Source organism: Gymnogyps californianus, chromosome 7, assembly GCF_018139145.2.
Source record: "Gymnogyps californianus isolate 813 chromosome 7, ASM1813914v2, whole genome shotgun sequence".
Lineage (NCBI taxonomy): Eukaryota > Metazoa > Chordata > Aves > Accipitriformes > Cathartidae > Gymnogyps > Gymnogyps californianus.
The window spans coordinates 309,192-328,839 of NC_059477.1; the positions used below are offsets into that span (position 1 = coordinate 309,192).

At 46.7% G+C, this 19,648-nt stretch overlaps 2 protein-coding genes across 2 annotated transcripts in view; one reads left to right on the plus strand and one right to left on the minus strand.

The window, feature by feature from the left end:
* PCNT (pericentrin) overlaps positions 1-410 on the minus strand; it is a 102,441-nt gene extending 102,031 nt beyond the window's left edge. The window contains 1 exon segment of the mRNA XM_050899943.1: positions 34-410. Coding sequence (XP_050755900.1) covers positions 34-410 — 377 coding nt within the window.
* On the plus strand, positions 269-17,647 carry C7H21orf58 (chromosome 7 C21orf58 homolog). Its single transcript, XM_050900185.1, has 9 exons — positions 269-636; positions 6,045-6,116; positions 8,211-8,268; positions 10,167-10,234; positions 10,955-11,098; positions 11,556-11,670; positions 13,077-13,216; positions 14,978-15,150; positions 16,594-17,647. The coding sequence occupies exons 2-9, from the start codon at positions 6,057-6,059 to the stop codon at positions 16,607-16,609; spliced, it is 774 nt and encodes a 257-aa protein (XP_050756142.1). The 5' UTR covers positions 269-636; positions 6,045-6,056; the 3' UTR covers positions 16,610-17,647.
* Positions 17,648-19,648: the final 2,001 nt, after the last annotated feature.

Genomic DNA, 19,648 nt, shown 5'->3' on the forward strand with positions numbered 1-19,648 from the left:
CAGCAGCCACCAATAGGAGAGGTAGCCGCCCACCGCCCGGCCTGCGCTGGATGGCCAGTTTCAAACGGGCCGCCAGCCACGGCCCCGCCCAGGGGCGGGAGACAGCCAATGGGGAGAGAGGGGCGGCTGCCGCGGGAAAGCTGACCCGGCCGTTGCCGAGCAGCGCTGAGGGGGCCGGCCTGGGCGGGCTGCGGCGCCGGGCCGCCGCTCCCCGGCACCCTCTGCCCGCCCTGGAGCCGCCGCTGGTGCCTCGGGTCGAGGCCCGCCCTCCGCGAAGATGGGGCTGCTTGTGGGAGCCGTGCCCTTCCATCTGCCGTTTCTGCTCCTCCGTCACCGGTCCCGGCGCTGGCGGCCTGGTCTCTAGCCCCGTTGGAGACAGAGGGAGATGTTGGCGCAGGGGGGTTGACCATTCCGCTTGATTATAAACTTCTGTGTAGAAATATTACCCTTTACGGCACGCCTAGTCCGCCTTTTGTGTATATTTTGCGTCTCGGTTTTACAGCATCTCGCTGCTTTGTTTCCATTGCAGCGAGTGAGCTGTGAGGAGTTCACCTGCAGAATCCCTTCCTCCAGGAAGTGCAGACTAACGAGAGCTAACCTCTGGAAATAATTGTCAGCTAACAAGGGAGAAATAAGGTACTTTTTTCTTAATATTGAGAATAATTAACCTTACAGTCACCTTCAAAACTGTCTTTGGCAGCTTCTTTGTCTCTTGGAGTCATTAAATCATACTGGAAAACACATGCTTTAATCAAATTTGTTACTTGGCTCAGTTCAGAGGTAACCTCTTGCAATACACTGGCTTTTTCTTTCTAAGAAACACAGAAACGCAAGCATCTTCACGATCTAACAACCCCTTTTCTATCCCTGGACTTTTCTATGTGTTTGGTCCTTAAGTTGGGCTCTTCTCTGCATGATCTTTTGCCCCAAATTCAGACATTGCATTGTCCAGGTCATGAGCTGGACCTAGCTGCTCCTGTGGACTGCCTCAATGCAATCTGGGTTTCCTATGCCTATGTCAACCACTATCCAAAAAGTACGTGGGAAGAAACACGGACATGTTTGCGTTCTCGGCATAAAACATTGCGTACCAATCTCCTGGTCTCCCACATTATCTCTATGTACATATTTCAGCACAGACAACAAAAAGACTGGAGCAGTGTGTGCTCAGCGCTCCAAAGAGAAAGCTGAGGACGCTAGGAGCAAGGCAGGGTTGGCAAGGCTTTCTCTACACATCAGAAAGCCTGTCCGTGTCCAGAGCTGAGGTAGAGGTTAAGTTTCAAACTACTGCAGAGGTTGCCGACGGACAGTATGCATTTGGCTTTCCTTTTCTTCACGACCAATTTGGCTCTTCTAAGGAAGAGTGGAAGTTTCACTGAGCAAACCATGCAGGGACATTAGATCTGACAGCGAGGACAGACTCCTGATGCTAATTCTGGTCACCTCCTGCTTTGTCAGCCCTTGGCTGTTTTGAGGGTTTTTTTGTTTATTTGTTTTTCCTGGTAGTACTGCCATGTCCTCTGACCCCGTAGCCAGGATTCTGAGTTTGTCCCCAGTCAATGCTAAGAGATAAAGTCTGAATTATGAAATTTCTTAGTGCAAAAGCTTGTGTAATCTGAGAAGCAAAAGGAAACTGGTAAGCTTAGAACAAAGAAGTTTCTTAAAAAAGATAATATATCATGATATTTATAATGGCAATTTTGTTAAATCAGGTATGTCACTTAAAAAAAATTGGTTTAAAATAAATTACTGCTTTGACTTCTTACTCCAGCTAAAAATGTAAAATAAATAAGTCATGTTTGTTTAGGTTTAATGGATTTTAGTTTATTGGTAATTCTTTTTTTTTCCTTTTTTTTTTAAATAACCAACTCATGCATTGTATTTTCTTATATCCCTGTCTGTTTGTTAAAACGTCAGGATTTCTAGCGCTAATCTAGTTAAATTGACTCAAGTGGAAATATCTGAAAAGGGACTGGTCTCTGGCGACACGTCAGCTCGCTGACAATCAGCCAGCCCCAGCAACACCGTTTGGGTGCTACCCAAATTGTCCTGCCAGCAGCTGGACTCGGGTTCTGTACTGGTAGTGCAGCTTTGCAACGGGGGGAGCTGAAGCCAACCAGGCAGGGTTGGCGGGGCCTCCACCTCTGTTTCTGCTGGGGCCAATCCTACCTGACGTAACCGTAAAAGCAGGAGAGGTCGTTTACACCTCGACTAAATTAGCAGTACCGCTGATAATGCCGTGCTAAGATCAGGCTGGTAACGAAACCTTACTGAGGACTCTGGGTGCTGCTGCAACGTAGCCGCAAATAAATGAGCGGCGTTTGCAGAGAGTAGCGGTTTGCCATTGTTGTATAAGAAGACAATAATCGTAAGTATAGTATATGATTAGTACAGTGTACTCAATCATAAGTAAGACTTAATTGTAAATATAATTTGGTGCAAACTGGGATCACTTTTCAGAAATAACAGTAAAAACCAACATTGCACATTGTTATATGACAGTGGCATGAAATAACTCTTAACTGTAAAATATGTTTTATTCATATGTTTAGCTTCAAATGAAGATGGACTTTTTTACAATACCTGTAACCACCAAGTAGCTCTCGACTGTTAATTTGCGACATTACAATTGGCAGAAGCAGACAATTGATTGGAAGGAAATCATATGTACTTCTCTGTTGGTGATTTGTGTGTGTGTGTGTGTTCCTTTTTTTATTCTTTTAACTCTCTTTTAATAAATTAAAACACTCTTCTAAGACTGAAATGATAGAGAGTCCTCCGTGGGGAACCAGAGCGTCAAAGTTTATAGTCTCCAGATATTTCCAGGTGTGTCAGTTTGTTTGGTTCATTTTATATTGTGTTTTAGAAATCATAGTAATTAAAATGAAGGGCATTAAAGTATCAAAATCGATAAAAGACATCATAGAAATGCAGTACTGGTATGGACCTCACCAGGTTATCTAATCCATTCTTGTATCTGAGGAGCGGTCTAATAGTCCTACAATGTTCATCACTTTTTTTTTTTCTATATTGTTTTTAAACAGCTTCTGTGAAAGTTTTTTATTAGATAGCTGCTCCATCATTTATCTTACTGTGTAATTAAGAATTTTTTTCTTGTTTTTATCAGGTTTTCCTCTCCCTCACTAAGCCAAATGCTTCTTGCCCAGCCTTTTCAGGCAGAAAAAAAACCACCCTGTTCTTGATTGCATCCTTTCATTTATTTAAAGATTGCTAGCCTGTGCTCTTCTCACCAGCTACTTACTAATTAAACAAAGCTAGTTCTTCCAAGTCTTCCTCAGAACTTACATTTTTGTAAATGTACCATATTTATTTTTTTTTCCTGGACTTTCTTTCTCTCTTAAACCACCGTGTCTAAAATTAGGCACAGTATTCAAACTCTGACTTCAGCGCTGCTAAATAGAGCAGAATAATTATCTCCTGCGAGGTGCACATAACGCTCCTGTTAATCCTTTGCAGAATTAAATTTGTCTGGTTTTGCTCTTTTGCATCACCATGATCACGTGTGATCCCTAGTTTGTGATTCAATGTAACTATAGATCCCTTTCGGCAAGATCCTCTTGCGTCCGGCTGGCACATTTCTGGCAAGTTATCAATTGGCAGGTTGTAAGATGTCCCTAGACTAGGGATCCCACTGTGACCAGGGCATCCATAAGTGTGGGAAAAGAAAGATCCCTTAGCAGGTTTGATGGAAAGCATTTTTTTACCTAGTATTGGATTTTCTCTGGAATACCTGTCACATCAAGCAGAAGTTTCCCTCTCTTCCTTTCCTCTATAGGCAGCTCAGTTGCTTAACACTGGCGCTGTATTTTTACTGGAATACTTATACTTTGTTCTTTTTGTCAACCTTTCTTGTCACCCTCTATTCCTGTTGCAATGAAGGCTCTAGAAATTTAAGTTCTAGGGGGCACTGTGTTAAACCAGTTGACGATAAAACATCAGCTCAACGTTCATCAGCGGTCAAAAAGTCTACTACAGCATCAGCAATGACTAATAGCAGGCGTATTGCTGTTGTGGTTGTCTGGAGACGCCAACACAGCTTGCTTTGCTACGTCCCTGCCCAAATGCTGCCCACAACCCCGCTCACCCCATCACAAAAGGGTTTATGAACTAGAAAGGTACGGAGAGAAGCAACTAGGATACACATGAGACTGTACAAACAGACATACAGCCACGGTGTGACCAAAGCTGCAGGTCCTTCTGAGAGTGGCTGATAGCGGAGGCCGAGAGGTGGGTATGGGAGCGGTCCGTGCGGGCTCTTGCATTATACCTTCCCAGCCGAGTTATGAGATCAATGAGTAAGGAAAATCTGCTACCTGAGGACAAATTAAATAGATTCTCTTGCTTAGAAAAGAGACACCTCAACGGGAATATGATACCTAAGCGATCCTATGATTCTAAGTCGCAAATGGTATGGAAAAAGTGCATGGAGAACAGTCGTATAAATTTCACATAACAAATGAGAACATTTCCAATAAACTTTTCAGGAATCTAGATTTAAAACAGTCTAAATGTAATCCCTTTTTTGCCTAACACTTAAGTAAACTGTACTTATGCAGTTTACTTGCATAACTAGGCTTATGCTTAAGTTTAAGACAACTCGGAAGCTCCTTGTCAAAGGTTGCAGCTGCCCAAAGGATGAAGGGATCAAAGACATTAGAGATAACGGGAGAAAAATCTATTGGGGTTTTAAAGTACAAAAATGTACGCCGAGCTGTTTCTCAGGAAAACCGCTGGCAGGTGAGAGGGTTTTCTGTTCTGCCGTGTCACTCGTAGCACTCACAAACGAGCCCCGCCAAAGCAAGCTGAGCCCCAGCTCTGACACGGCACAGCTATTTTTGGGATCCCCACGTCTCAGTTTCTATAACCTCTCCAGTGGTGAGGTTATAACCTACCAGCCTGCGTATTTTTAAGGACAGATTGCACACACATGCTGTGTGGGTCACAGCTGGAGGAGGTGATCTGTGCTGCTCCCACACAGCTCCCTACAAGCATCTATCAGCCGCTCCAGCTGCCAGCAGTGGCTCAGCTGTGGTTTTGCTATGGTCTTCAAGTAAGGAAGGGGTTGTAACTTTGCTCTCCTAGGAGCAAAACCGGCCTTAAAATACAATACTGAGAATGAGTATCTGTTACTTGGCTTCTTTCTCATGCCTTGGCGTTGATTTTATGGATGTCACTGATAAATGTTGCCCTGTTTTTTATGCTGGTAGGGCTTTGCTGCGAGAGGGAGACACCCTACAGGTTGCTTGGGAGATGGTAAGCAAAAGGATGTTATAGCATAGCCTCTTTACTCTTTTACTCATCCAGGGATGAGTTCCAGCTATGCCTCTTAATTTTATGAGGTTTTAGTTACTATCTGGTGATGAAAACTCATTTGAAGGGCTACGTCAAAAGTGTACGGGCCCCTTCCAGTGGGATAAACATTGCTATCAGATATCAGTCAGCAAGATCATAATCTGACCCCTAGCATTAGGTTTGTGTTAAAGAATCACTGGCTTTTATTTCTTTTTTTTCTTGTCCACTAATGTGCTGGGCATTTGTTTTACAAAAGGTACAGAAGCTTCTACACCTGGAGATTCAATTGTTTATATTATGGATTGCCACTACAAACTTAGCAACCAGGTTACAGGCACAAAACTCTGAGCTACTTAGAAGACACTAACAACACAGAGGGCCAGGCTTAGTGACACTGCCGGGGAAAGGCTAGCAACCATTAAGAACAGACAAATATTCACCCTGAGTTACCCTTCTGTGACCGTTGCAGCCTGCAGCACGAAAATGCATTGAGAGAAATGGCAGAAAAAGCTGTGTCCGTGACATTGTGGTGAACATCTGTACTCATTTTTACCTGGGAGTGAAACTGAAGCTTTTCTCTTCTTCCCTCAATTGCTCACAATCTTGTATTTTTTGTTCTAATGGAATTATTGTTCTATGAAGATTGTGGAGGGGAAAAAAAAAATGACCACTGAAAACCTATCTGTCTTTGCTTAGCTTTTTAACCTGTTTTTGCCTGCTCACTCTTCCAGGAGACTACTACAATGACAGATCCTTCGGTGGTGGATCACCTCACACGACTGAAACTCAAACTCCTAGAAAAGGTAAGGGAATAACTCTGCAGTGCTCACCGTTGCTCTGCTTTTTGTTCTTGCGTGTTTAAGCATTAACATTGTATTTTAAATAATTGTATTTCTACTGAGACACAAAGAGGATCTGCAGTCAATTGAGAACCCCTTTCTTCGTGCAAGCACAGGCAGACCAATGTGCAGTTGTGCTACAGACAGTCACTTTCTTAAATAACAGTAAATTAAAAATAGAGTTAAAGTGACTTTGATCTTATGGGAGATATCACTAGTTAGCTCAAAACCAGTTTGAGTTGTGACAGGCAAAGTTTAGGAGCAAATTTTGGGTAAAGAAGACCTCAGATTGTTTTAAGGCAATTTCATGTCGTCTTTGTTGTCTGCTTTCACATAAGATACGTAGCCTGGTGAAACATTGGCAGACCTTCGCTGGAAGCGCATGAGGTGCTGCACAGAATCCCGGTAGCTCTTTGTTGTGACTCTGCACGCTAACGCATGCAGGGCTCTCCACTCAGCCCTGTTCCACTAGTGTGATCCACTAGTGTGGATCTTCTGCTTCAGTGTCCTCCAGAAGCCACTTAAAGAGTTGTCTGGAAGGAAAAACAATTCACCTGGAGATGTGAATGCTGGAAGTGGCATCTAACCTGTCTCCACGGTGGAGTCTTTTGTCTTAGGTGCAGCAGCCATTTGAGGGCAAAGCTTTCACCAGTGTGGAGCCATGCAGAACCAAGAAAGGTCTCCAATTTCTGAACATCAGGGAGCAACAAGGGCCAGCTGCTCCCTAAGGAGCAAGGAGTTGAGCCCAAGGAGTTGAGCTGGCCAGCCAGCCCCTAAGCGAGGCAAGCAGGGCAGAGCCAGAGGTGGTGGCCAGGTTCAACCACAAGTCCAGATCTATCAGGCAAGCTCATGGTGATGAGGCAGGTCCAAGGCCAACCTGGGAAGCGTCTGCAGGTTGGGATCAGGGTTAATAGGATCCATGGCCAGTCACAGGCGTGTCTGTGGTTGAACTGCAGACCAAATTACTCATCCAGTATAGCTCAGGTAAGAACTGAAGACCTAGAGCTGAGATTAAAGGGGCTCCTGGGCACATGAGCGGCAGGTGTGGATGGAAGCCCCAGGTGAGGCTGGTCAGGGCCTTTTAGGCCTATTAATGCACCAAATACCCCAAACTGTTTGGCATCACGTTCTTCATATGATCCAGCTCTCTGCCCTACAAAATAAATGGTGTATAAGTCTCCTGATTCACCATGCTATCAATTTCCAGGTCTGGGATAGCCTGGCCAGCTGAAAGCATGACTGTTTGTCCTGGTTTCAGCTAGGACAGAGTTAATTTTCTTCCTAGTAGCTGGTATAGTGCTGTGTTTTGGATTTAGTAGGAAAAGAATGTTGATAACACACCGATGTTTTCAGTTGTTGCTAAGTAGTGTTTTTACTAAGTCAAGGATTTTTCAGCTTCTCATGCCCAGCCAGCAAGAAGGCTGGAGGGGCACAAGAAGCTGGGAGGGGACACCATCAAGACAGCTGACCCAAACTGGCCAAAGAGCTATTCCATCCCATATGACGTCATGCCCAGTATATAAACTGGGGGGAGTTAACTGGGAGGGGCGGATCGCGGCTTGGGAAGTAACTGGGCATCGGTCAATGAGTGGTGAGCAATTGCATTGTGCACCACTTGCTTTGTATAGTTTAATTCTTTTAGTATTGCTATTGTCATATTATTATTATCATTCTCATTGTTTTTCATTCCTTTCTGTCCTATTAAACTGTCTTTATCTCAACTCACGAGGTTTTTTTTTCCTGATTCTCTCCCCCATCCCAGGGGTGGGGGGGGGGGGGCAGTGAGCGAGCGGCTGCGTGGTGCTTAGCTGCCGGCTGGGGTTAAACCACGACACTGTTCTTTTACCATAACTAGATTCGTATTGAGACATTTCAGACTTCTATGAATACTTCTTGTAGCCCTCACTAGCTGTGATTTAGCTGTTAAGAAGCACCGCTTGTCACCACTTCTGCTTTATTTCCTCCATCCCAAACCTATGCCTGTAAGGTTGGGTTGGAAATTGTTGTGAACTTTGCTGCCTGACTCGTAACCAGTTCTTGTTGTGGTTCTACCAACAGAGACTAGAAAATGAACAGGAGAACCTAGAGAAGATGGAGTCACCTCTCCCAGCTGCAAGTAAAAGAGAAGCATTTGTTCTAATTATGGACATGATACGGAACGGGCTTAGTGATGTTCTCAGGCATGAGTTCCTCAGCAGGTCACACCAGATGATCACATCTCCTCCCTAAAAGCTGGAAGGGGCCTCTGCATGCTCAGTGGTTGGGCATTTGGGTAGTCAGAACTTGCTCTGTCTTGGCTTCTGTGACAGGGACATTGTCTGGAGGGCAGGAGGGAGATTCTGAACTTGAGTCAGTGCTGCCCCAGCTCAGCCTGGGTATCTAAATCTGTATGCAGCCCTGGGGATTGGAAGTAGCAAAAATGCAAGTTCCAGTGAAGCTTGTGCAGTAACGTCAGTCTGCATACTAGTCTCAGTCCTAACCAAGCCAGTGAATCTTAGCAGACTTGATGCAAGGAGAACAGGCTTGCTATACTGTGCAGCTATCTACATTTTATCTTTTGAATTTTTTCAGCTGTTTTTTTTTTTTGACAAAGGGAAATGATCAGCCAGCCGAGCACTGACATAAGGATGACCTCCTGCCCATGTCTCCCCTGCAGCCTCTCAGCTGCAGATGCTGGTTCAGCTGGAGCAAACTGCTGGTGATCCTATTTGTCCTAGCTCCCGTACCTAGGAGTGAGCCTCTGTTGCAGTCCAGCTGTATGCTTGGCTTTGGTGATCCTGAAAAGGAGTCGTTAGGATGGCTGTATGTCTCCGAGAGATCCAGGCAGGAGGAACGCTCCACTACTAATGCTGCTTTGCACCTTTGAAGCTGACCAACGCAGCCTTGTGCAGACCAGAACATAGTTTCCAGCATAAAAAAAATGTGACTCAGCTTATGAAAAAAATCGTTATACTGAAAGGGTTGGTCTTGAGGACTGTGTTGATAAGAGCTGGGAAACCATTTTATCAGGAAACCATGCATGTGCAATTACAGCCTGACTTCAGTTTGGGCAGAGAGGTCAGGAATCCCAGCATGCTTATGAAACTTGCACAGTTTAGACAATTCTCTATAAAAGCTAGCGAACCAGCTAAAAGTTGATAAATAAGGGAGTTGAAAATAACTTGTGTCTTTATCAAACCTTTTCAAAGACTGCTATGACGTTTCACGTACAAGTAGCGTGTTCCCTTCAACAATACTTCCATGGAAGCTATGCGTGCTATGTGCAGTGCATTCATTTCTTTGGATGGCCCATGCAGTGTTTATAATTATATTATCTATGGATTAAAGGCTACCAGTAGAAGATCAGTAATATTTCTAGATTTTACTCTGGGCTCATATTCATTGAGCTGATGCACAAATAGTTGGAATCTCTCAATGCTGTGGCCAAAAATTAAAAATCCCTTTAACAACTTACAGTTTCAAAATAGGAAGTGATGCTTTTCAGAGCAGGTGCCAGGCATGCCTCCAATGTATCTGAAAATATTCTTTCTTATTTTCATTTCAAGCGAGTTCAAAATCAGCTGCATGTGGGAAGAACTGAAAAGGAAGTTGATTCTGAACAAAAAGGAAACAAAAGTTGACACTCAAAACTGAGTTTGTTTTGATATGTCGCAACAAACTTTTTTTACACTTCACACAATCATCCTTTGCATGTACAGAGTACATCTAGAAAATTTCAGGCTGAAATGAGTTTCGAAGCCAGGAGGTTAAAAGGGGGCTTTAGAGAGCAATCTGAAAAGTTTATTTTCAGAGAAGGTGCGTTGCCTTTGTAGAGCTGCTGAACGTCTGTGTCTGGATGTGGCATAAAGTCATTATCCATTTGTGGATTTGACAAGAAAAGTAGCCTAAAGCCTTTCGTGGAAGAAGTCAAGCTATCTTATAACACGTTTTCCAGAATTAATCTCATAATGTAGGTGCTATAATAGCTCTGTCTTTGTGATCCTTTGAGAAGATAATGGACTTTTCCTCCTTCAGGGAACAGACGTGAAGATATGCTCCAAAGTGCCCTAAGGCGAAGGAAAGATCTCCTGCAGGAGCTTAGGGTAAGAGCCCTCTCTGTGGACAGAAACAACAGAAAGGGCCAGGTTATCTGCACATCCACTGCCGACGTGGATTCAGTTCTTTCCTGTCCTTTAGTTCTTGGGCTGGGCATTATTCAGTCTTCTGCTGGTTTGGAGTATAGAGGCTGGGCTAGCTCATGAAGGAGAGGGGCTGGAGAGCCGAAGGTCTTCACTCGCTACGGCTAACAAAACTTGCACCCACTTCAGTTAGTTGGTGGGTTGATTCTGTTTGTCCTGCATTGCTGTATCATAAGCTCTCTTGGGTAGTGCCAAAATGCAAAGAAGAGATTTTTTTAATGCCACCAAAACAGGGACAATAGTAACTGTTACTTATTCCTAGTTTGTGGAGGGTACCAACCGTTAATGAAATGTTTTCCCAGACTTTTGGCAGTTTGTTCTTTACTTTTTTCCCATTCCTTTTTGCTTGCGCTGAAAACCGTATGGCTTCAAGATATGTGGGAAGAAAAACTTTCTTTATACTTGTGCGGGCACTGGTTGAGTGCTTCCCTTCATGCAGCGGTCACTTGTGGTCTGCCTGTCAGACGCAGCAGTGCTGGACGTTTCCGCAGCAGTGTTTTGGTGAGCGAGGCTGCGCCCTGCTGTGGGCTGCCAGGGGCTAATCCCGTTTAGTCGAGAGAGCGTAACAATGCTGTCTGCCTTTCTGTGATCAGGTTTTCTTTAAGAAGATACTTGATTTTGCAGGAGCAGCACCTTCTGGAAGAGCTTTCACAGCCCCCTGCACCAGCTGGAGGTCACTGTCATAACCACAGAGCTGCCCCCCCGCACATCTACCAGATACCTTTTCCAGCTCCCCAAGCGGAGCCACCAAGGATTATCCAGCAGACGGTAAGGATCCTCTCTCCTTGGAAACACCGCTAGAGCTGTGCCAGTCTGAGACAGCAACCGCAGGTGGAGGGACTTGGGGGCTCTATGGAAATGCTCATCCCACCAAGATATGCCTCTTGCTGTTGTATGGGACCCTTACTGCCCTAGGCAAAATCTAAGGGAAATCATCGTACAAATAAGGCAGAAAATTAACAGTGTGAATGGTTTACCATAGGAACAAGGGAGCAAGAGGAGCGGGAGGATTGCCCACGCTCTGGCCTGGCCGTTCAGCCAGTTTCCAATGCACATCACTGTCTGCTCGTACAACCTCAACAGCTTTTCCACAAGGATCTCACGGGAGACAATGTCCAAAGCCTTACTGAAGTCCAGGCAGACGATACCCGCTGCTCTGCCCTCCCAAAGATGAGGGAGCCGGCCAAAACCAACCCTGACTTCTCCATTTTCCTTTCTTTTTCAGATGCCGCCTCAGCCTGCCACCATCATCCAGCAGTTACCTCAGCCGTCCCCCCTGATCACGCAGATCCCCCCTGCCCAGCCTTTCGCAGCTCCCCGCTCCGGAAGCATTAAAGAAGGTAACATACCCTCCGTCTAGCAGCCAGCTCCCATCACCAGGCTCAGAGAGGGCAGGCGAGGTGCCGCGGCAAGTGGAAGGGGGCACGGGACGGCGTCCAAGCTAGTTAGTGATGTGCTGTTTCACGATCGGGCTGCTGCCGGAGCTGTGGGAATTGCACTCCATAAACGGACTAGATACCATTTTTGAGAGGCTTTCAGACAAACTGCTGTTGCTAAAACTAAAGAAAAAGGGACTACAAACTCAGAAAAGCCAGGTTAAGCTGCCAGGGAAGCTTGGGAAAGCAAACCAGCTTAAGCCAAGGCACTAAGTAATATCAACAAGGTCAAACTCATGTGCACGGATGATTCCAAAATTAACAAACAGGCTTCTAAAATCTGTTTTTATTCTTTTGTTCCCTCTTAACATGCTGTTCAGTCTTCTCAGAACAATACAGGCTTTTATTATGCCCCATGTTTGGAAACAAGACAGAACAGCTGAAAGTGCTGTTCCAAATATAGTGCAATGCCAATAAAAAGAGTTTGTTTCTAAACATAGGCGGATGCTACTGTGAAATAATACATGAACGAAAACCTGGGATGACTTCCCTGGCTCAACCTTCAGCCAAAGGTTTCTTCATCCCACAGAGAAATCCTTAGTCATGAAATCGCAATATTTCTCAGCTTTTTCTTCATCTAAGTGTCTGGATTTTTGACTCAGAGTTTATTTTCGTAAAACAAATAGTCCCAATTCATGCATGACTTTTCTGAAGCTGATACATGTACATTACTTTTGGTATGAATAGTTAAAAAAAAAAAAGGAGAGTTGCCTTGATTTTTTTTTTTTTCCTTCTTTTTTTCCCCTCTCCCTCCTTCCTTCCCCCCCCACCCCAAGCAAATTAGTTCCACTGCACAGGTCCTTCGTGATTAGGACCCAGAGATTGTGGTACGTAGATTTGATGCGCGTGCAGTGGATTCTCAAGGTGGCACTGCAATATCACGTAAAGTTGAGGAAACCTCTCACGTGGAAAGCAATGATCCTTGAGCCGAAGCAATGGAGAGCACTGTAAGGAGCCGGTCCATGCTGGAGTAAGCGACAGAGCTCCAGCGGTCAGCCCTTCTCCAGCCTGCCAGTCAGCATAGCCAGAGGGGTGGGCTTGCAGGGAAACTATCAGACAGAAGATGCTCAACAGCAGCTTTCTTGTAGAAAGGAGGAGAAACGGGAAAGCTAGTATGAACAGTCTTATTCATAGACATTAATTTTGCACTGCCTGGGCAAATAATGCTAATATTCTTCACGTGTCCCTTTCAGCTGCTTTGTCTTGGTTGCAGTCTGTATGCTGGAGGGCACTTCTTACTGAGATGCCTCTGCTGCTTGTCAGTTGCTGATAAAGCTCTTACTTTCTTCCTTGGGGTGACCTCTTCCCAGATATGGTAGAGATGATGCTGATGCAGAACGCTCAGATGCACCAGATCATCATGCAGAACATGATGCTGAAGGCTCTGCCACCGATGGCGTTCGCACAGCCTGCTGGAGCCAGCTCTGCCCTGCTTCAGCACGCACAGCAGGTAACAACGCTGGAGGCTGAAGGGCATCCTTGCTTACACGAGGCAATGGTTGATCTCCTTGGGAGGGTGCAGGGCCTGGGCAAAACATGCAGAAAGTCTGGGACGTTTAACAGCTGTGTGCGTCTTCAAACCCACTGCACCAGGAGACTGTTACTGAGCAGAGCGCAGCCTGCCTCTTTATCACGATGAGCGCTGTGACAGGATCCAATGGAAGAATGTCTCCTCCACAAGTGCAAACTGGGTTCAGTCCAGCTCTGAAAATTATCTGGCCTGTACAGTTGAACCGCTAACAGACTTATGCATGGAAGACATCTACACTGGGCATCTGCTGCTGCAGGTCCACTTGCTGCAAACAGCAAGGCAATATTTGTGTTACAAATCCTGTAATTGGTAAAATTTGACCTGGCAGTTTCAAATGGGCTAGAGCTGAAGCACAGATTTTGTGGTCGTACTTGGGAGCCTCACTGCTCTGGTTCCTGTCTCACTGAAAATCAGTGGCTACTGAGCTCTGAAAGGACATCTTAAAGATATTTTGGTGCGTAGATCCCTATATGGATTTTTCCAAAATGTCTCCAGTGCCTGGTAAGAGGTTGGTAATTTTGAACATATCCTTAGATGCCCAATTCCTAAGCTATTTTTAACAAGGTGCTATAGCTCTTTAGCGTCCTTAAGTGCTTTGGAAAAATGTATTTCTAGTCTCTACTCTGTAGCATTTATTACCTAAGAAGCAAGGACAGTTGATCTTTGGGGAGGAGGGGATGTCCCAGTGTTGCACAAACTTCCCCTGTACTTTTCCTACCCCTCCATTTTCAGGCTAACTCTGTCTTTTCCCCGTGCTGTAAGAAAGATTTGTTTTCTTTTTCTCAGAACTTAAGGTTGTCGGGTGCCGAGAAAGTAACTCCCACGCTTCTGCAGTCCTTGCCCAGCTCACTCGCACCTTTCCTACGTGCTATTTGCAAAAGCAACGAACGGCTTAAAAGCAAGCTCCCGAGCCCTGGGTTTAACGGAGGGGTAGGAAACGCAATCCTAATCCATAGCCCATCCCAGGGCCTGGAGGGAGCGGACGGGTTTTTGCACCTGTTGGGACCAAATATCTGTCCCCGCCAGAAAGCCGCTGACAGCAGCTGCTAGCTCTCGCGTTTCAGGGCACCGACGTCCCAGGAGGCCACCCGCGGCGCAGAGGGGCCCGCTGGCTTCATCAGCCATGATTCCGGGGTGGACTTGCTGTGGAAATGGCAGGCAGCGCTGACTCTTCCTCATGTCAGAGCTGCGCCGAGCGTCGCCTCGGACGGAAGTCCTTTTCTATTTTCCTTAAACTTTGCAGTTTCTGGGTTCGAATACTCTTTCCCCCTTGCCCTGGGGGAGATGTCTGGGGCAGACAATGGTGCTGGGAGAGCCAGCGGACTCATTTGCAGCTTTCTGTGGCGGACCCTGCGTCGAAGGGAAGATGGCAGAGGAAGAGCGTGTGTCCCCCCAGTCCCCACCTTCCTCCCCAGGCCATCCTCTCACCATGCGTTTCCCTGACGGTGGAATAAGTTGCGGGGAGCGGGGTCTGAGTGCCTCTGAGTATCAGGTGAAATCTGAAGTCACCAAGTGTTTGCTGGACCTTCTGTGCTGGAGCCTGCAAAACCCATCTCCAGACACATGCTGAAGGGCTTCCTTTACCAAGGGGTGGCCGAGTGGGAACCCAGCCCCTCAGCCAGGGACCCTTCCTGTGGCGGCACAGATTTCACAAATCACCCTTTGTCTCTCTCCAACAAGGACCTGCAGGTTGCTGCTCCCCTGGCTGCGAAAGCAGACAGGCCCAGGCCATCTGCGGTGCACCACCACCACCACTACCCTTCCACAGGAGCGCTCCCAGTGCCCCACGGGGGCTTCCCGTCCGCATCCACGGCGCATCGCTGGACCGGCAGCGCGCTCCCTGCCCTGCCTACGTAAGTAAACACGCAGCCACGACGTAAACTTTTAGCCCTTCCTTCCCGCACAGGTGGAGTAGCAAGGTAGATGAGACAAGCTCATGCCTTCGTGGTTCTTCACTAAGGCCAGTCCTGAATATTGTCTTTAACGCAACAATGGGATTGAGGTGGGTTAAGTGATGATTTGATACGCTCAATCTTATAACTTGAGTAATTAACCTTTGCTTACTGTGGAATAAACAGGAGGATCAGACAAGGTCTACAGACGATACCGAGCTGTGTCCCTGCCACAGAGAGCCACCACCCAGCAATGCTGCATGGCTCCGCTCTGGAGTGGCTGTTACCCTGGGGTTTGGGTCTCCCTGTGAACCCAGCAGATACCTGCTAAATAAGGGCTACATGTGTTTTACATTCAGGCTAAGGTTCCCAGTAGGATTTATATTCTTAAAACACTGCTGAGACATTTGCTAATCAGAGATTCCTGGGAAAAAACCCACCACCACTCACTAAGCAAAACGGTACAAAGGGAGCGGAGTACTCAGAAATAAAGCTGAGCCTTTGCGATAAGCCTGTCCTTGCAGCTCGGGTTGTTTTTTCAAGTGCAGAAATGGATGGACTTCTCCCCAGGCTGCCCCCAGGTCTGTAGAGCCCTGGAGCCCTTAGCAGAGGTCAGCAGCCGGCTCCTCCAGGGGCTTGCTTGCCTCTGCCTTCCCTGTTATCTCTGAGCTTATCCTGGTCGGCTTTCTAGGTGTGAGCAGATCACACCCAGGACTGGTGTTCGAACTAATCTGCTCAGGTGAATGCCAGTGGCAGGAGAGGTCTTGGGCAAGGATCTGAGCCAAGAGAGAGCAGTGGTCTTGCCAAGTACATGAGGAAGGGATAGCAAGAAAGCAGGCATGGAAGCGGCGGTGCTAGAAAGTTCTTACATGCCGAGGCTGGTAAAGAAATGCACGTTGCTAGAGTGTGGTGGGGTGGCTGGGGACTTTGGGATGGGGACTCACTGTTGCATCGGTCAGAACACAGCTTTTATTCCTGTGCTATGGCTCTTTCACAGCCTTAGTGAACATAAGGACAGGATGGAGGCAGCTGCATCCTCAGGCATGGGCGACCTGCTGGCAGGGGTATCTCTATGGCCCTCTTTAGCATGGGATTTGAATTCCTGAACAGATTATTTACCTAATGGGATTATAAAGGATAAACATTTCTACCCCTTTCACTTTTACATGGGTTTGTAATCTGTACCGGTAAAGATCTCTTGGCTCCTGCCAGAATCGGTGCAATTAACTGTTTGCAGAAATCAGCAGAAGAAGATCTTGTCATGGCTTTTGAGCTTCCTCTTCTTCAGCTACCTTCCACCACGAATTATGAGACCTGACACATCTACGCTGTCCTTTTGCAGCTGCAGCAAGCATGCACTGTTGGCTATTACCAAACACAATAAAGCCATTTTTCTTGTTGCAGGTGGCCCACATACTGACAGTACGTGTTCCTCTACAAGTGGACCATAGCATTGCTGAGGTCAACCTGTATTCGAACAGCTCCTAAATAGTCTGTCTGATCGACAGCCTAATGTCTGTAAGACTGCATGTTGTTGATACAAGAAGCGAGCGGGAGAAAGACTGCAGATGTTCAGAACAAACGGACCATGCACCTGTAGTCTGCTCACCCGTTTCTGCTAGTTCAGTTGTTTCCTCTCATCTTCCAAGCCCAGACCAGCCACAAGCAAGCACCACTTTGTTCGCTGTCTCTTCACAGAATCAAGAAAACCCATCCCAAAGTGTCTTGCAGGCCTGGGCATGAAATAATCTTAACACCAGTGTTATCTGAGCCCTTGCAAATGAGTATGACCCAGCTCCAGGGCTGAGAGTCCCCTTCACGTGCAAACTGAGGAAATGCCCCTTGCAAAGGGGCCTGCTGCCATCCTGGGGAGGCTGATGCAAAATTCAGGATGCCTGAATGAGGGTTTAGTCACCAAACCTCATCGGCGTGAAGTGGTCCTCCCTCAGCGTTTTTGGTTTTACTCCCTCACAGATACTACTTGTCCTACAGTAATTACCTATGCGGGGAACTGAAGATGAGCAGGAACCATCCAAATGCAAGTTACCTGCTCAGCAGAGAAAAAAACCTGGCATTGGATTTCCCTGAAGACCAGCACTCTGCCCTGCCTGTGTGAGTTGGCTTTACGCACTATTTGGATAAATAATTCTCAGTGGAGAAGAACAGAAAGAAATCTGCTCCTGCAGTCATCGGGTTTGAACGTTGAAGTGCAATGCCTACCCCCAGCTAACCGCAGTCCACGTTTTCTGCCCCAGGAGGGCTCTGACTCTCAGTCTCGCCCGTATCTCACATTTACAAAAGCTACCCAAGGTTTTCTTCTCAAAGAGCTATTGGAAGGTGATTTAAGCAGCCTGGAATTGTGTATATTTGTTTCATTATTTCTCAACCTTTCCCTCATATAATCAGGGGTTAGACTCGATTTTAAAAAAATAATAAAATCCTGAGGTTCTTCCTTGGATATTGGCATGTCTTTTTTTTTCAGCAACATAAATCAAACACTTTTCTCTTCTTTACTTTTCCCACTCATTTTCAGAGGGCAGGCTTTAATCTGAGCCCATGCTATCCTGTTCTTTTTGTTTTCATTTAGGACTCCGCGGAAGGCTCACTCAGAGTTTTAATCAAGCGATACTTTTTCATGCTCTCAGCAGCCTGGTTGAGTTTAATACAGAAAGAGAAACGATGAATTAGTAGCACTTTCTCAATGTCTTCCCACCTTCTCCTGTTTTTAAAGTGGAGACCATCTTTATGTTGGTTTTGCCTGGTGCAGTTTGTGAGTGAATCTGGTGAAGATAACCCAGGGACCTAAATTTTGTTTGAAATGGTTACCCAGAAGAAAAGATATTGCACTGGGAATAGATAGTCCCTGATGGGCAAAGTTTAGTCTGGTTTGCCAAGAACTATTGTCAGTAGCTAAGGAGACAGGTTTGGCAGCGAGAAGCTGGTGTGTATCACCTTGGAAGAAAAAACCTTCAATGCATGGCCCATTTACCGTACCACACAGTGCTGCTCACCGACGGGTCGGGTGCTTCCCCGCGTGTCCGTGCCTCCTGCCTCCGGAGCAGGTACACAGACCGTGGCTGAGGCTGCTTGTGCAGAAAGCAGTATTAGGAGACGAGCTTTAGTTACACGACTGTATGCTGTGTGTTATCCACAGGAGTCCACGAATTAATCGGCGTACCTTAAAGTGCTGCTATCAAATTGGTAAGCCAGGGTGGTGGAGTAATCTGTAAAACCTACCGGACAAGTACGCAAAGGGTGCTGTGAGCGATATTTCCCAATAATAACTGTCACTGCTGGAAGCTAATGGTGTGCTGTCTGTGCTCTGAAAACAATTAATGAATAATTTATTTACTATGTAAAACTTACCTTGCTCTTTGTCCTCTCTGCTCTGTTTTCTTTGCTGGGTGTGTGTGAGTCAATCGGATAGTGTGGATCAATTCACTGCTGCATAGATCAGAGAAACCCGATGGAGGGTCTTCAGTGGCGACTCGTTCGGACGCAGTGCCAGGGCCCACGGATGCTAAGAGCCTTCAACAATGCCAACCAGCCCCACCTGGGACCCCTGCCCTCCCGAAGGCCAGCAGTCCCATTTAAGCTTGGGCCTGGGGCTGCTTGTGGGTCCTGTCGATCCTATCCTGCATGTCCTATCCTTGCATGGCACTGCAGGTTGGGACCGTGGCGTGGTGCTGCATCCCCTCGGGAGCAGCTGGCCCTTGCTGCGCCAGGAACCAGGACATGCAATGGAGAACGGCGTTGTGCTTGTGCAGGGATTTGGTCTTGCTCCTTTGAGGCAAATCTGCTGGTTTGGGCTGTGCATTGCAGGTTTAGCAATAAACGGTAGTCACTCTATGTTAACGTATGCGTTTTCACTGTCTGCTGTTTAATTACCGTGTGTAGGCTGTAATGGGCTCCTCTCTCTTAAAAGCTTACTGTTGGGTCAGCGGAGCGCTTCCTCCCAAGGACGGGCATGTGAAATGGTGCACGCAGAGATGTCTCCTCCCAGCCTCATCCAAGTCCTGGAAAGCTTCTGCAGATTAGGCACGGACCCTCTGCTCAGCATCACACCCCAAAACGCTTGAGCCACACACAGCTTCCTCGGGCAAAAGGTGTCCTCGCAGATGGGATCAGGCCCCTGGGCAAGCAGTGTGGTTCATGTCCCACCCTCAGGAGACCGCCCGTGACGCTCCAGGAGTTACTCCGCATCGTCCCACTGGTGCCTCTGCAGTTGCAGCCCAGTGAAGCACCAGCAAAAGCCCAGCAGATGCAAGTTCTCCTCCTGCTCTGTGCGCGTTCCATTAGGAGTCCTTGAAGACTGCAGAATTGCTTTACGACTTTCAAAAGAGGCCTTTTAATAAAGCCTGGCTGAATAACGCCACATTCATATCTCTTCACCTAAGGCTCAGTGCGGCTGGCCACACGGGCCGGCTGATTCACCGACAGTCTCTGGGCCGGGAGTTAA